Here is an 18,485-nt window from a genome sequence, read left to right on the forward strand (position 1 = left end):
GCCCTTGCGGAGGCTTCTCGGTGCCTGGACCACAGCGCGCAGCTCCAAGGGCTCCCAGGCGGATGTGATTTCTTGGCTCTGACCCCAGCGTACCCTTCCTGCCAAGTTTCCTGCATTTGCATTCTCCTGGCGCTCCGGATGATAGAAAATGTGCTGCTCCTGGAGACACCAGCCACACCTGCCAGGCGGTCACAGTGGCCCAATTCACAGGGAAACCTCTCCAGACCTGCCCTCCCTGCAGTGCTTTCCACTTTGGGGTGTCCTGAGGTGTGTTTGTGCATCCAGAAACTTGTCTTTTCTGCTTCAGAGCCTCTTTCCCTCTTCCTCACTCCGAGCAGTTTATGCAAACAAGCATTTCTTCTCCAGCAAAAACTCCTCCAGGACATTAAATCCAAAGGCTGTTCTGATCAGTGCTCCGCAGGTAAAAGAGACAGAGGAGAAAAAAAGTCTACTTATTTCACAAGTTCTCCGTAAGAAAAGCCATCTAGCACCTACAACTAAAATACTATAGAAAGAGGAAGACTGTCAGGAGACGAGGTTTATTTGGATGAACAGGAAGCTTTGCAGAAAAAGGACAGAGAAAGCTAAAGCCTGGTGAAGTCAGAAGAGTGAGGCAAAATCTACAAGGCCATCAGGTGGTCAGAAATGGCTATGTTAAGCAAACCCAATTGAAGAAACACAAGTTTTTAAGCTTGTCTTTCATTAGTAGGCACAAGCAAGCATGCATGGAAAATACCCCAAACGCAGAGTCCTGGCTGCTGGGTGGGAGGCCAGGACAGCTCAGGTCCAGGTACACACGCAACCCATCCCCACGCTACACCCAGCTGCACTCCCTCCGCACGCAGAGGATGAGGCAATGACGTCCGCTTTAGCAGGTTTTATTTTGTTTTTCTCCTTTTCTTTCTGTTCTATAACTTTTCAGTCATAATTTAAAGCAAAAATGGACATTGTCTAGCATGGTATAATTAGGCTAAAAGGGGGAAATTCAATAATTTAAGATTTCCTAGGAGGAAATCCTGGTTTTGATCTAATGCTTCCGGCCTGTAGCGGGTATTAGGTTCAAAGAGAACAGAGAAAGAGTATCTGATGCTTCATCAGCATCTTTTTCCTCAAAAATCTCTGGACACCAAATTTACTCAAGGTGCTTGGTTAATGAGCATTTGTATTCTTGTAGACCTTCTAACTACCATTTAATGACATCAGAAAGCCAATTCACAGCACATCATATAAGCAGTTTACTCACTTCCAAGCCTTCTGCAGGAGATTACTCCCAATTACCTAAGTTATTTTGGTGTTGTTATCCTGCTTCATTAGCCCAGCTTTTACACATACAGGTGGTGATTTTCGTGCAGCTCTCCAGCTGTGCTGCTCAGGTAGCCCATGGAAGATGGTGAAGCTGGGGACGCAGCTCACACGATGGCAGGAGCAATGAGCCTGGTGTCCAGCCTGCTGTCCCCGCACTGGACATGCACGACCCAACAGTGGGAAATAATCCAGGCAAGCTCCATTTTAGCCAATTTAAGTCACATTAGGGCATGGAGCTAAGATACGGTTGATCATGTCCATTCCTTTAGCTCATATAGTTGAGACATCAAAAATTCTATCACAAGCAGTTTACCAGCTGCATGCAAGTTGTTGCTTTTTCATGTCTTAGAACTGCAGAAGCCCCAAACCATTAATAACTTGCAATACTTTCTACTACGACAGTTCAGCTTCTGTCTCCGGGCTCAGTGCCATTGATTAACTGTGCTCTGCACTTTATCTAACAGCTTATAGCCATGAAAGGCAGCAGTATTTAGGGGCGCTGCAAAAGGGCTACGGCCCCTTCAGCTCCCAGCTCATTTTTGTCTCTGCTTTGCCCAAACAAGGCTGTTTAAACTTGTTACACTTGAGTTTCTCTGAAGGGAAGAAGGTGTGATGTCCTCTGTAGAGCACTTGAGATCTACTCTTGTAGTAGAGCAGAGAAATTGAATAGCTAGCTCTTTTCTAACGAGGAACTGGAGAACTGCTGGAATCTTGATTTGGGATGAGAAGTGGATATCGTGAACAGTTTTCTATGCAAGGTTTTTAAAAATGCTACATTACAACACCCAGTGTCAAATTACTTTGTATATCAAGATTATGGGAATAACGAAAGTAAAATACAACACAAACATTTTATACACTCCAACTTAAACAAAAACACAATCATTTAGATCTTTTCCTCAGTAAAATAAAAGTATCACCAAATCAGACATATTTTGTGCACTATATTAAGTCATAAATTAATTTCCCAAAAATCAGCTCTAACACAATCCTATTCATATGGATCCACATTTTCCTTAGCTAGACGCGAGGTCCAAGTAATGGCAGGAGTTACCCATGAAGGCATGGTGTGAACCTGTGAACTCACTGGAGTGCCCAACACGCAACAAGCACAGGCGACATGAAACAGGTACTGACCCTCAAATCCAGCAAAGAACAAAAAACTGTTGTCAAATATTGTCCTCACTTCTGGAAATTACTGGCACCTCATAACTAGGTAAGGAAGTAGATGCAAATTAGGAAGAAGAGTAGGAAAAAAAAAGAGAGGTTTTCAAGGTATCTTTCTCTGTGAAAAGCACATTATGTTGTTCTGCCTGCACACGGTCTGAGCAGCTCTTGCATTATGTAAAATTCAGCCTGTTTTGCAGATCACTAGGTTATTCAAGTTCACTGTCACTGGTGACAAGCAGAAATTTGGTTTTTTTCAGAAGACTGTTTGCCCAGAGATGTTTCCAAAAGTTCTCTGCACAGAAAGCATGAGAAACACTTGCCCCTCTCTCTGTAACATGAAGACCTTAGCTCTCCACATAGCTTGACAATGTTCTTAAAGGTCATAATAATATGTCAATTATGAAGTCTCCTATTAATTAGCAGAGCAGCTGTCTTTTTAGGGACCACCATGAGAAAATCAGAACACAGTCTCCAAGATTTAGTGTAGTGAAAGCAGACTGAAAAGCCAGGTTGGACACATCCTCCTTCTCAGGTAGTGATGACTGATGAGTACCTTCAGTCCCGTGCGTATTCCTGTCTGAAGCAATACTCCAGTGGAACCAGTAGCAATTTTGACTAAGAAAGCACTGCACAGTGCTGCACACAATCTGTAGAATTAACACATTTGTCTTGTAAATTAAGGTCCTTTTGGCGAGTACGCATGGTAGTCATTACAGAACCAAAATAAATATGGCCACAAAAAAAAAAAAAAAAAAGGTGTCTTTGGTGTGTAGGTGAAGAACAGGTTCCAGGGTAATCGATGTGTTATGCAGGTGGTAAGACCAATTATGTCTAAACTCTGTTCAGTTCTGATTTTGCAGCTTCCTACCTCAACAGATGAATAGCCTGAAAGGTCATTGTGTGTGTTAAGGTCACTAGGTTTGCCAGCTCTGATTAAAATTTATCACCTCTCATTACAAACGTTACCTCTCTAGATAGCTGGAGATGCAGCAATCAACAACAGGCACATGGTCATTGGAAAGGCCTGCAAACATTTCTGTAAGTATGGTATTAGCACTTCTCCTGAGAGCAAAGCCTCTATTTCTTTAACTGAAAGAAAAAAAAAAAGGCAGTTATCCATGCTTCCATCAGGTTGAAGTACAATAGTAGTACAGAATAGGGGCATCACTACTCTAAAAGAAACCTGTATGGAATTTTTCCTGGTGATACGTTTCTTGCTCATTGTCTAAAACAAAAGGTGGAAGGTCTTTTCTAAATATGAAAAATAAAAATAGCACAGATTAACTTTACAGGATATATGACTGAGTCTCCCATGATCAGTTCTGAAAGTAGTGTGAATGGTAGTTTTGAGAACAGTTGAGTGTTTTTCTATCTTACTTAATGTAATTTCACTGATGATGTCCTCCCAGCCACTGCTTGCAGAGAACACATTATCATTTGCAAATAGCACAATTCTGCTTTTAATTTGTAGCATTTGTGGATTATCTCTAAGAAACAAATTAATGCCATTTTAAGTTGCTGTAGAGAGTCTGCTCCAGGCTCTTGGTCCTGCAGGTTCTGGGCAGCTCACACTGTCCCTGGCCACAGAGACCCAGGAGGTGGGTGGAGAGGAGCACAGAGGAAAGAGCTGCTGCTCTAACCCAAGGGTTGCGCTGATGGGGCTAATAAGGCTTATTTAGTTGAAATAGTACCTAGGATAATGTGTCCATTAAGTTAGTGTAAGTAGGAATGCCAAGATATTATGTTATGGCTTTTCCTTACGTGTACTTCATGCGAGTAGCCCAGGAAGATGATTCCCGGTTTTGATTTTCTGTGCGACCCAGTCCTATACAGAGGACCCACAAAGACATTTATGGACTTGACATCTCATCACTTAGGAGCTAACTCCTTGAGACACAGCTGCTGAGCACCACAGCAGAAGTGTCTCCTTTGCCCATTTATAAAAGGGGATAAGAGCAATTCTCTACTTACCCACAAACAAATACAGGATTTTGAGACATTCAGCTAGCTACAGTGATGAGCAATGGATAAAAGCATACTAGACAGATCATTCTGCTTATCTTCTGCATTTTCTGTAAATTAATTGCTTTATCTGAATTTATCTCATGAGCTAAGACATCTATGATCCTAGTAATTACAGCACAAGTTTTCATCAAAACTTTCAAAGCCAAAATGATTTTCTAATAAATTGAAACTTTTTCTTCTCCAAATCACCCAGAATTCCTATAATCGTTTCCTGGATAAATCTCATGACTTTGCTGTTGTTGGCAGAGAAGCAATAATTCAACACAAATCATCCAAAACAACATTACCATCTAGTGGACAAGTTAATTTACTGCCAAAGTCCCTTCCTTAATACAGAAATATACGCTTTGTGGGTCTATTACTTAAATGCAGAACTAGGGAGTCAAATATTCATTTTGAAAATCAATTGCTAAGGTTGATTGACCACTTTAGTCTACGAATAGAACTGTCTATAATTGATGCTGTAGAACAGCAATATTAAAACTATGCTAAATACAACAAATCATTTCGGGGTTCTCTAGATAGTTTTAAATGCATAAAATTTCAAAAGGAAACAATGCTCACTCTGACAAAGTAGTTAAATCTATTCCTGCTATAGCTTTGATAGCTATAACAGCTATCAAAGAAAAAAATTACCCTCTAGATACAAATTATGTCAGAATTGGAACCTTAATGGAATCAATACAAATCAAAACAAACTCCTCATATTTTAATTTGCTGTAAACAAAAATCTTAATCCAGACTCAAATAAGGTTTCTCCTGAAAACTTCCACTAGGACCCACCCACTCTTTTTCAGTTCATCCCCTTCAGTGCAGGAGGCTTGATGTCTCTTGCACTGAATCTATAGAGGGTTTTCATACGCTCAGGACAGATGCTGGTGATCAGCCCCATGGCAGGAGGACAGCAGTGCTGGTCACAGTAACGCCTTCTAACGCTTTCACTTCCTGCTCTCCATCCTGCCCTTTCTAGAATTTCTCTCTGCTGCTCAGTTTCTTTACCAGGTTTCTTTAACACATCACACCAGTTGCCTCCCTTGTATTTGGTGCAGCAACGTATGTGTCAGCAGGGCCTCAGCTGTGAAGCACAGGCCTGGGAGCCACAGGCTGCATGGTAACTCCTACAGCTGCCTCGTCTCCCGGGTCCTTGGCAACTTTCTTTCCAAGCTTTCTTTCCGACATTTACTTCAGCAAAGTTGCTGAAATCAGTTTAGAGCTTTGCAGAAAGTCAGACTTGCTCTTCAGTCTCTTCCCCTATGGTCTGAAAGCCTCTAACTTTGGCAAAACTTAACTGAAAGGAAAACACATCATCCCCTGGGGACACTGCATTTATACAGTGCTCAAATGCCAAACTAGCAAGTTTGACAGCAGAATCAATGTTGATAAATGTTTTTAAAGTGTATGGATACTCGTGCGTGCAAACGTCTGCCTAGGGCAACGCGTGCTGGTGTGAAGAGCCCTACCAAGCACTGGGCCCAGCTCCGCGCTGCTCCCGGTTGTTCGGCCCAGCTCCCGGCAACACGCGGAGCCGCGTCTGCTCGTGCCGCGGAGCAGCGCGACGTTCTGCCCGGCCCGGCGTCGCGCCGAGCACAGCGCTGCAGCACCTCCTGTGCGCAGGGTCACAGCTGCCGCCGGGCTTCGAGATTACAGGCTTAGGTCTTAAACTCTAAGGCTAATAAACACATTAAAAATAACCCGGAGCAACAAAAAATCTTCCCGGGAGGCAGAATGCTGTCCGAGTTAGAAATAATAAGGGTACTATCTTGTTCCTGTTGGATAAGTGATTAAATTTTCCTGGGAAAAAATCTGGAACCTTTAATATCAGGCACCAAACGAAAAGTAAAATGAAACAACAACAAAAAAGGAAAGGAACAAAAAGGAAATTTAAAAGCTCTGTCAAAAGTCTTATTTTTTTAATCAAGCATATTCCCTTCGTGATAAAATACAGCAGGGTAATACTTTCCTGTTGGTGTTTCTTTCCTTATATAGGCAGAACATGCTATGTCTGAGAGACAGAAAGTTCTCAAAATTTGCAATTAAGGACATTGCTACCTTCTGCCTAGTGTAAGCCTATGATCACTCTGATTTTTGTGATAGATCTGGTTATGACAGCTGTTTAATTTTCAAACCTCCTCCAATAATGGCAGTGGCTATGTAGTCAGGCTAATTGCCTTAATTTTCACCAGAAAATGATTGCAGAGAAAAGAAAAAAGCCACTTTTTTGGCATTAGAGTAATGAAATGGCCAGGACAAATAGCCAGGCGAGCTACAGTAAGTGAATGAGCTTGGCCTTTTTTTTTTTTTTTGGTGGAACTTTCAAGATGGTTTTTGATAATTTTATCTGACCTCTCACATGAATCACTCATAACTGCTTTTTGCCCCCCAAAATCAGGCTACTTCAGCATCTGATGAAAACCTTTGTATACACTAATGGTAAGTTAATGCAGTTGGTAACCACTGCGTGGCTCGTCTGCTAAAAGCAAAAAGTTCATTATTGATCTGCTCATGATTCCATGCCTTGTTACACATGTAACAGAGTGGACTGGAAACTGCAGAAGGCAGGTGGTTGTGACGCACAAACTTCCAGATTGAAAGATGAATCTTGTAGACTTCCACAGTGGAGAATGAGAAATGTATTCGTGGAGGTTTTATCTCCAGCTGATTTTTAGGAGGGACAAGCTCAGGAAGGCTTCTGTGTGGTCTTGATTGATTTAGGAGGAGGCAAGCTTGAGGAAACGAGAAGTTATAATGTAGTGGAAAGTTATACAACAACTATACAACTAGGAATAAACAACCTATGCTATTGCTACAGAATAGACACCCGGATCATGAAAATGGCCATGACTGAAAAAAGCTTACGGGTCTACTGTCATCATCAACAAACTTGCCATGAGTTCCCAGGAAAGGCGAGGACAAGAAGGTCTAATATCATATAAAAGTGTGTATGGGGCGGGGGGGGGAAAGACTAGCAACAATACATTACATATGCTTGTTTTTTAGCAGTTAAGGAAAACGGAATATGGTGCAGAAGTCCACCTCATAAATGGTTCAATGCTCAGTCAAGTCTAGAATAGACTTAAGGATGATCCAATAACACTAAAACTACAACTACGTGGAATGGTATACGCAGAAATAGGTGCTGTTACGTGACTGGGAGTCACATAACTACCATCAGTACTGCACTGATACCAAGCTAATGAACTTATCCAGGAAGCAAAACAATTACATCTGGGTTCTGTGTGAAAAGAACGGTTCAAAGGTTCAGACTATCTTAGAACGCTGTCAGTTCTTTTTGAATCTGCATGGAGAAAACCATGAAGGCATCCCTCAAGGAAGCAGTCAAGGGTCAAGAAGTGAAAGCAGGAACTGGATTTGAAAGCATGCATCAAGAATGGGACATGGTGCAACTGACATTCTTCAGTCACTGACTGAAGCAGTAAGATCATAACATACATAAAAACTTTACTGTTGTCCATGTCTTTGGCCTACCCATAGTTGGTAACAGAGAACTGGAGGAGAAAATGTCAAATCTTCAATTCTTTATTCCAATGGTCAATCATAAAGCATGTCTCTTGGCTCCAGTTTTCAGTATTTCATTCCTGTTTGACCTCCTCTCCTAGGTCGAACTGCCACTGAAAGGGAAAGACTCATCATCTCTTGAGGCTTCTGGATCAAGTCTATTGTTTTTTCCAGACATGCTTCAGCAAAGTGCACAGGATTGAAGTCCATGTAAGAGGGTTGAAGCAGGTGATCTGGTGACCTGCTGACCCCAGACTCTCTCAAGCAAGTGCTTCAGTTCCCAGTGACTACATTTTTCATCTTGCCTCACTGGCATTTCATCATGACAAACTGAAACACAAAAGAGCTCACCGACAACATGCCTTGTGTTTTTGTTACATGTACATCCTGTTTATGGGTTGCAAGATAAAGCTGTTAGTGAGAGAGGGATATAGCACACTTTCCCTTCAATGACCCTTCCATGACCCTTCCTCTGAAATCACATTTCTGTGATTAAATATTCCTGGAATTTGGAGGCCACACAGCAATGAGACATTGCATGTTGTTCACTGGGATCTCTCTGGAGGTCACACAAAGGGTTCGGATAAATCTCCGCTGTCAGCTCTTTGCTTCTAAACTCTCATTTCCTCCTTCTCTTACATATGCTTATGTTGCTTTATCCATAGAACTTCCTACTTCTTTTTCAAGCAAAGGCTGACAGCATATTTTTTCCTTTGTTGAGGCATGAATTTTTTAAAAAGGGGAAATAAGACTTACTGTATTTGGGACACAGACAAAGACTCAGCAAATAATAATTAGCATGGATCCACTCAAATGTCCAAATATATATTCCTTAATTTGTTCACAATTTTAAGCAATTTTTGCTTTATTCTGAACCTGTTTAATAGCATTGTAAACATTTGTGAAAATGTGCTCCTTTCTAGAACTAAGATGCTTAGAACAAATTATGAGAGAATCTAAAATACTGCATTTTTTCAAAAAGTGTTAATTATTCTGGTTACCTAAAGATGGTCTGAGGATAGCACATACCATTTATACATGCTTCTTTAGGCTAGCACAGACTGTGTTTTTCTTGCAAACAGAATTGAAAGCTACCACAGTATGAATAATGCCTTGTCATGGCATCTTTCATGCTAGCCAGCACATCTAAACTAGCATACCATAACATAAAAGTCAGTAGTTATACATGGCTGCACCAAGCAGTCCCTGTAAATCCTAGAGGAGCTGGGTGAACCATTGGCAGTTTCTGCAGATTACAAATCTGCACAGGCAGGATAAAATGCCCACTTCTTTCTGACCCACTCTCCTTTTAATTTTCCTCCTTCAGTGCATTAAAGCAATCTTTCTATCTGCTGATGTAGTTTAGCAGGTTAATATCATAAAATAAAGCTAAGGGTGCAGAATTTACCTGTCAAAAATAAATCAAAATTTCATCAGCAATTTTTTCGTGTTGCTAAACGTGAGTGGCAAGTGAGATTAACTGGTATCTGCAAGGAGCAAAAAATCAGGCAGGGATCTTGCATTTGCAGTCCAGAATGATTGTTTGTCTTCATTTCAGATCCGGTGAAGTTAAACACTGTAATAAGTGTCCATGGCTAGAAGTTGTTATTTAAGTATTTACTCATTTTTGGTTTCTAAATATTATTGAAATCAAAGCTGGTTTCAAGGCTTGCCTCAAAGCTTGCTTTAGCATCCTGAAGAAGTCACCGTGTCCCGGAGATGGGCGGCTGTTTGAAGGTAGCTTCCTATTATAAAGCTGTCTTTTACTTTCCATTCTAGCAGGAAAAAAAAACCTTTCAAGACTGAAGGGCTAAGTTACGCAACCAAGTCTTACCTGACCTGCTCCACAGTTTGAAAAAATAGAACATTTTCTTAACCTGAGAAATCTTGAGGTCTGTCTCCATGCACTCACTTCACAATTCTTCCCTTGCAATTCTTTCAGAGGCTGACCCAGATTACTTCACTGTGCTCAGATTCACATTCCTCCTCATGTTGATGGGTATTTTCACTCGCACCCCTTTTTGATATGTTAGACATCCCACTGCAGAGATTCGGGTCTCAAAAATGCTGTCATGGTGAGCCCTGCATACTCTCTTCTTGTCAGCCCATTGCTTTTCATTTTCAATAAGCAGCTTAGTATTTCCTTCTCTCAAAGGGAACTCAATGTTTATTAACCACCTTTTTGATTAGTTTCTTGTGCAGAATGGACTCCAAATGCTTTGTAATTTTTCCTTACTTAACTATTGGTCATTATATCGCTGCTTTCTCAATTGCAATACTCCTGTACATGTCTGTTACCTGGTCCCTAAGCACTCACAACAGCCACTCATGTTACCAGAAGTACCACACATTATGAGTACAGCAGACCATTAAATGCAACCACCACCTTTGCAATTTGTTTTGTTTGTTTTGGGATCAAGTTTTTGTGATCAGATGTCCTAATAGAATCTGAGTACAAATAGTGAGCTGGGAAGACACACATGTCCTCCTAATCCCACTCTGTAGCAATAGCTCCATGAGCACAAAACATCAACCAGGGGTCAACTTCTCCAACTGCTCAGTTCAAGTCCTATGTGCAAAGAACTTTCTTTGGTACAACTACTGTCTTGGCAACTCCAAGTTTTTTGCATTGCAAGACCTTTCATAGTCTACAGAGAAAACATCCAAAGCAGAAACATCAGGTGCTGGAAACACGGAAGAAAGACAACTCTATAGGGAGAGTTATAGGTATTCACTCATCCTATAAGGCTTATGAAATCTGAGAAAACCTGGAAACAGAGAAAGACTTCCTAAATGCTAAGCAAACAGCCAAAACAAACACTTTGAGTCAAATGGTAGCAAGAAGATTCTTTTTTCCTGAGGACCATCTTGATTAGCTTGACTCGCAGATAACCAGTAGGAAATGAAAACCTGCTGTCTCATTAGTAAGGGAATAACAGGCAGATACAATGGGTAAATGTGTTTTCGTTTTTTAGCTGGCAGACAAAAACTGCGTTTATATCACCCTTCTAGACAAATGGTATACTTTAAAACGCTAATGGAATAAAAAAGGTACCATGGAACAGATGAAACAGTGACAAACAACAAGAGCATGAATTAGGCATCCAACTGATTTTATGCCTTTTATGACCCTCATCAGAAGGTCTTTGTATGTCATCTTACTCCAAATCAAGAGCATAGTCCTGCTTCCATCTCCTTCTGAGGCAGCAGTTTCTACTTGCAAAATGCAACCCTTTATACAACCCATCAGTAAAGTTTCCCAGAATTTCTTTGGAGTTGTGAAACACCATGTATGAAAGATTGGGGGTGGGGAGAAGGCTAATTCACACTTTTCCAGAAACCCCTTTTTATTGAACTCTACCCTCTGTGTTGTTTTTTTGTTTTCTCCCTCATCTACAACTTAGGAGTTTTACAAATAAACTGGAAACATTCAGTGTAACTACTTAGAAGAAGACAGACACTTATACAAAGGAGTAAGTAGAGTCTTCTACATAATGAAGCACTCGCTGATTTGCTCTGGGTTATGCTGAAAAAGCCTACTGTGAGGTACTGAATTCCTGCAGCCTCAGGTTTGTACAGATGAAAGGAACACTTTCCAGCAGCTGCATGAGCAAAGGAGCGCTGAGTGATCCACCCTAATTCAGGTTATGTAAAACGCAGGTGGCGTAACCCACACATGCTCCTTCCCAAGGCAATGCCCGGGCTGCCCTCCCGCCGGTTACCTTGGCTGCCAACATTCTTCCTCCCACGTACCTGCTCTAGTAAAGCTCTGGTAAAGGAGGAATTATTTCACATCACAGGGTGTGACATGGTACAAATACTGCACAGTGCTCCAAGGCACCTCAGGCCTCGTGCAATCATGGCATACATCCAGCTGTAGACAAAATGTATCCTTTTCAGTTCGGGCACTTTTGGGGCATCACCAACACAGTATGCAAATATAGAACACACTCTTAGAAGTGGAAAACAACCTGATTAGAGTATTTTGAAGTAGATGGGGGCCTAATAAGGGCACTTCTGCACAGTGCGACCATTGTGTTAGAGGTCTCAAAGCAAGCTCTAAGACAACTGGTTTGTTTGCTCACTAGAGTGCAGTGGCATGCAGAGACACCCAAACAAGCTCAGACCAGCCTAGCACTGGAAGCAAAGGCAATATAGACATGTTGGCTGAGAAGCAGCACAAAGTAACTTGGGCAATACTGAAGGGCTCTACATCAGGGCGCAGCAAGGGCAGGTGCTGCTCTGAGAGGTCGAGTGAGGCAGGAGCTGAAGGTGACGGCCAGGCAGGCAAGGGCAATGCTTCACTGACACGGGGGCTGACCCATAGCACCTGAGCAGGACAAGCAGAGCTGGTCTGGTGACAGTAACCAGATTAAGCTGGTAGATCACCAGGCCCGTCCATAGTGATTGTAGAGGTCTGAGGTCAAGTTAGGCAGCCAGGCCCATGGCTCAGGATCAACAGGACAAGCACAAGCACAACTGCAGCACAGCTCAGGCAGGGGGCAAGTGCAAGAGCCTCAGCTTCAACACAGCTCCCATCAGTGGAGGCATGGGAAGGTTCTTCCAGCTTGTTGATGAATATCCTCAAGGGCAGCAGAATCATCTCAAAGCCAAATGTCTGCATTATCTAAGTTGGCCCAGGCCCAGTTGGCTAAATCCCCAGGAGAGGAGGGAATGTGCTCAGAGCCCCAACACTCTCTCATGCAGCCTTGCTGAGAAGTTGTGGTATGTTGTGCCACGCTGTCCTACCAGGCTGCTTTCTTACGGTGGAATTCCAGCAGTTCCTGTGGTGATCCTGAACTCGAAAGAGTTCAGTGCCCTGCTCCACCACAAGTTCCAAAAAGATCCCAGTGCAGGAAAACACTAACAACTAACAGCATCACCTCCTTGCTCCATGAAGGTTACTATCCTTCATTCAGCATCCTACTAGCTGCAACTTCAGAACTTCATCCTAACAGTGACTCTTACCAGAGATTATATTAGAAAAAGGTCTTAAGAATACCAGTTGGTTGGTTATGTAATAATACTCTGTTGATACTCAGCAATACTGGCAGTATGCCCAGCCCAGAAGCTGCAGAGGTTGGAGGATGCCAGACAATGCACAGGACCTGGTGAGGAGACAATTTTTTTAGTGGAATTGAGTTATCATTGGTAGACAGGTATAGCTGCCAGGAAAGGGCAAAGGCTCCAGCAATTGCACTGCCCATTTTCATGCTATTCCAGCACAGCAACCTCTGGATTATAGGCCAAGGATGTGCTACAGACCTTCAAAAACAATGTTTCAGGCAACCACAAGACAGCTTATGATCATAACCTGAGAGAGTTTGGTTTCAGGCCCAGCAATCAATGACATACTGCAAGATCTGATGCAAGTCATTGAGCTCCTTTTTGAACCTAAACAAGGAAAGACCCCCAACATAGCTGCTTCCACACAGTGTATCTCTCAGGAGATAAGCACTGCATGATCATTCTCAGGCTAGGGATTAAGTAACCATCTCTGGAAACACACAATAGGACAAAACATAAAACAGAACAGCCAGAAGCACAGGGAGTCACAAGTACTCATACATGCCACCATACCATCAGCCTGAAAAAACAACCAACCAACCAACCCACCCCAAGTTGAGTGACACAACACACATCAGAGCAGGTGCCCCAGCTACAAAGGCCTATTGGGAAATTCTGTTCATATGCAAGACAGTATGCGACAACCACTGCTGCTCCTCAGACCCAACAGAAAACCTGGTATTACCTACCCTCAAGAATGCACAGGTAAAGAATGTACTTTGGGAAGGATGCATGTGCTGGAGCTAGCTCCAAGCTCATTTACTTCTCTCACTTATTTTGGAAGGGAAATACCCCAAGCTTTTCTAAAGTTAATTTAACTGGGTAAGAGATACAGCTTCCGTACTTCCTCCACTCTTCCACTTTGGCTTCTTGAACTGGAAAAGCCTAATGACAAAATTAAAAAAAAAAAGAGCATATGATGGTAAGAGAAGAAAAGATGAAGCAACATCTGCTTCAATTTAGGCAGTCTTAAAGCAGCTATTTCGTTAACATTCAGACCCTGGACTACTGGACTTGCTTTGCCTGGTGTTTGCATCTTTAACTAATCTTACTAATTTGCACATGTACAGGTTTACCCATAGGAAATTCATCTCTGTGGTACAATGAAACAATTACATCTCTATGTTCATGTTAGTTATATAATAACAACATTTGTATGTTTTAAGGAAAGGGTTTTTTTGGTTCACATCTACCTTAGCATCTACTTCTGAAATTATACAGATTCTTGATAAAAGACTTTGGACTAGAGGTAGTCCCTCCACTTACACTCAGAGAGAAGTCCCATTACAAGAAGAAATGCATTCCTGCAGCCATGCGGAACGTACCTCACCTCAGCCACGACCTTCAGATGCACTTGCAGATGGACCCAAAGCATGTTTATGGGTCTGAGGTCTAAGAGGTCATTAACAGCCACCGCAGGAATCTGCTGCTGTTTCAGGGAACACCTCATAAGGTTTAAACTGCCACCCCAACAACTAAATTTTTGTTTTTAAATATAAGAATATAAAAAAGTAGATGCATAGATGTAGGCTTATATTATTGTTTTATTGCTCTTTTTGTTTAAAAAGTCAGTGTATGAATTACAGCACTAAGGTGCCATATTACACAATGTTATGGAGTTCTAACAATATGAGGTCCATTATGACAACATTTTAAATGTGAAGCATAAGCTTCAATATGGTTTTCAAAAAAAAAAAAGAGGCCTAAAAAGGTAAATGGATTAATAATAATATTTTTATCTGAAATTTCAATACTAAGTGAATACAGAATAGATTCGCAAGAAACCAGACATGGTTCTTGACAGAAGTCAAACAAAGCTCTTAGAAACTGAAGAGTAAATTCTCTCTTTAGCTTTTGGCCTATGTGACAGTATTTGCTCTGCACAGCTGATGAATGTTACAGTTCTCTTATTAAACTACAACCAAAATGTGTCACAGGAATTTGCATGAAGAGAGGGAAAAGCAAAACAAAACCTTTTCTACACTGTCAGCCGCAGAATAAAAACTGTGTTTTGAAATTTAAAAATAAAAAAATAACAATTAAAAAAAAAAATCACATCGCCTGGGTTTATCTCCACCATAACAACACTATTGACACTGTGCTGGGGGATTAAAAACAAAACTGTGGCACTGTTTAGTCTAATTGTGAAGCAAATCCCCAAAACTGAATATCCATGGATATTATTGCACTTGTAGCAGTGGTGCTTTAACTGGCCTGAAAATTACTATCATAGTATTAAGGAAAGTGAAATTGTTTTACATATGTAATCTTACTCAAAAGAGGCATTGTAATCCCTTATAAAGCAGTTTAAGGATACCTGGCACAACATCAAGCTTTTGAAATGCCTTTACTGCTTCAGAAAATGGTCTTGAGGAGTAACATTTCCAGAGAGCGGGTGGGCACAGAGTCCCAAATGAAAGAAAAAAAAAAAAAGGATGTCTTACATCACAGCAGATCAGCAATAAATAAAATGATACTTGAAGGGTTTGAGTACAAATCCTTGGATGATGTTGCAAGAGTCACAGACTTCATCAAGCCAATATCAGTGCATTTTGCGGAGCATAATACAGTTACTTTATACAGTATGTTTATCAGATAATGCCAACCAGCAATACTTTAAACCAGTGAATGTTAAACAAAAATGTATTAGAACAGTGTACTTATAAAAACACGTGGCAGCTCCCCAGTTAAGCACAGTCACATACGATGAAGCCCAGCTCTCTGGAGTGCAGCAGGAAGCAGTTATCCGAGGTGTAAACAACACAGCTAACAGAACCCAGCAAAGCGTCAGGGGTTTTACACTGCCAGAAGTATCTTGAGTCCAATCACAAAACTCTTTGCAAACGCTACCCTTGGGTAGCTACAGTGAGGAAGTCGTCCCTCACAGCTCTTCCCTCAGCCTTCTAAAGGACGAGAACATGGAGTTGATCTAAGTATAAAACACAAAATATGTAACGAACACAAAGCACTTAGGTTTAGAAGCACTTATGGAAGAATCCAGGACAGCTTTACGGTGTATTGTATGTGACTGCCCGTGCTATTTACTGAAAAAGGCTTTTCTCCTGCTCATTATGATCACGTGGCATCTTACTGTTGAAAGCTTTTCTACACACTAATGAGAGGGAGCCCAAGGACCTCGTTTCTCTGATTTGGGCAGTCACCATGCCCATGCCTTGCTTTGGTACAGGAAGGCGTGCAACAGTGAGGATGACAGTGTCACGTCTCTGTGTTATCAGTACAAAAAGCCCCAGTTCTTCCCTTTGCTTTTTGCTCAGCTGGTCTGCTCCATTACAACTGCAGCTGTCAGTCAGCATCCATGTGCTCTTGCCTAATAAGTGCAGGTTTCCCATCTGTATCACTGATCTTTTTCTGCAACTTTTGCACTGTGTTCAGTAAAGCTTCCCGCTCCTGTTCAAGAGTGAGAATTGACTGCTTCAGTTTGCCTTCATTGGTCAGTAAAAGCTCCACAGTGGCTTCCAGGTTTTGGATCTTTCCATTAGCCACCTTCAACAAAGAGAAACAAGGAGAAAACAAAAATTCATTAAGAACTGGAACCAGTCTAGATTATTTTTTGAGATACATTAATACATCTAAAAGAGACTTTCCAAGATAATGCAAAACTATAAAAGGTAAATTCAATTATGAATGTTAGTTATTAGACCTGTATACTTTAGCCTACTGCTATGGCACTGCTCATAACGAGAAACCTCCCTCTCGCAGCTTGACTGCTTTGTTTCACAGAACTGAACTTAGACTATAATGCACAACAGATCAAATTAGAGGGTTACTAAGTCTATGAATTATATGCTAAATTCCTAAGCATACTGGGTGAAGTCTTTTATTCACTTTAGTTTTTTTTTTTACTTTAGCACAAGATTTTGCTTACAAAAAAATTGTATTCTGTAGGCATTAGAGTACAGAAATTCCAGAGTTCGTATGGCAAAATTATAAGTTTACTGATGCAAACTCAAGGTTAAAATAAGCTTCTGCATGGGACAGTGGGAAAGCTAGTTTTGACCAGCTGTATGTTGCATTCCAGGTGCTCTACAAAGCAAAGACAACCTACTCGGCTGTGCCAACTCTGAGCCCAGCAACTGTAGACTCGGTGTCAAAGGGCAAGAAGGTGATTTGGTATAACATATAAACAGACAACACATCTTGAAAAATTCCAGTTACTGCATATTCTTCATTCTAATTTAAAAGGCTGTCCACATGTATATTCTGCTTCACAGTGAAGCAAGGTGTCAGTTCATTCAATACATGCTATGAGACCTGTGGCCAAAGTATTCTGATGAAAGCAGTGACCTGCTTGAAAGCTTCAACACTGCATAATGTTACAGCACTGGGTGGTCTTGACTTTCAGGAGAGCAATTTGCTGCCCAGTGAGCTACCTGACCTTCCTTTAATTATGGCATGATTACAAGGGAAGCCTTTGGCTGATGAACCGTGTTGGGTGATACATTTTCACATGAGTAAAGGACCTCACCTATGAGATCCTCTATAGGAAACCAAGAGTACAGAGCCTCCTCTCCAACACCAAGAAATGGCAGAGCAATAGCAGGCGAGGTCCCCACTAGGATATTAGGTGCCAAGCTGTTCAGCACTAAAGAGGACAGGAGCTTCATAAAAAACTGCTTAGGGATGAAAAGGATTTAGGAACTGGAGAGTTTAGACGATAGCTTGACATGGGGTATCTTCACAGAAGATCTCATTATGAATGTCATCCTGGAAATCCCTTTCTCCTACACCACCATCTGTCAATTGCTCTGCCCACATGCCTGAAGCTCTGGGAAATATTGTGCAAAGGAATTTCTTTCCTGACTTCTTTAGGGCGGATCTTGGAACTTGGACCATGGTATTTTTTTCCTCACAGGATCAGAACTTACGGATTAATCAGATCTTCCTGGTAGAGAAGCAGCCTGCACTGATAGCTAGCTTTAATCATGATACAGGATCTGTAGCTGAAAAACCTGAACCCGTTCCCTCATTTATTTTTTAATCTTACAAGGTCTCTGAAGGCTTGAATTTGCAAATAGAGCACACTGTCTACTTGTTACCCTCAACCTCCCTTTCACCATCAAACTAGTTGTGTGGTCAAAAGATTTAATAAGTGTCCGGATGTAATATAGCCAGAAAGTTTACTTCCTGAACAGTATAGCAAAGAAAAATCCCTACAGATATCAGGTGCGCTGCCTGTCTATCACCCTGTAAGGCAAGTTTCAAATTAGGCATTGAGACAGCTGCAGACTGCATAGGCAAAGAGCACATATTAGTGATTATTTCAGTTTCTAAGCAAGCTGGACTACAGTTTTTCAAGAAAACAACGTTGCAAGAAGGACTATGTCTTTATAGATAGCATGTCCCCTAGGTGATATCTCGCTTATTTGTGGCACTGGCGCTAG

At 41.5% G+C, this 18,485-nt stretch overlaps 1 protein-coding gene across 1 annotated transcript in view; it reads right to left on the reverse strand.

The window, feature by feature from the left end:
* Positions 1 to 16,333: 16,333 nt before the first annotated feature.
* TBC1D1 (TBC1 domain family member 1) overlaps positions 16,334 to 18,485 on the reverse strand; it is a 49,045-nt gene continuing 46,893 nt past the window's right edge. Inside the window, exon 20 of the mRNA XM_088524800.1 lies at positions 16,334 to 16,587. Coding sequence (XP_088380926.1) covers positions 16,387 to 16,587 — 201 coding nt within the window. The 3' untranslated portion in view covers positions 16,334 to 16,386. The remainder of the gene's footprint in view (positions 16,588 to 18,485) is intronic.

Source organism: Tinamus guttatus, unplaced genomic scaffold, assembly GCF_059628265.1.
Source record: "Tinamus guttatus ecotype Peru unplaced genomic scaffold, ASM5962826v1 Tinamus_guttatus_pri_ptg000213l, whole genome shotgun sequence".
NCBI classification, from domain to species: Eukaryota; Metazoa; Chordata; class Aves; order Tinamiformes; family Tinamidae; genus Tinamus; species Tinamus guttatus.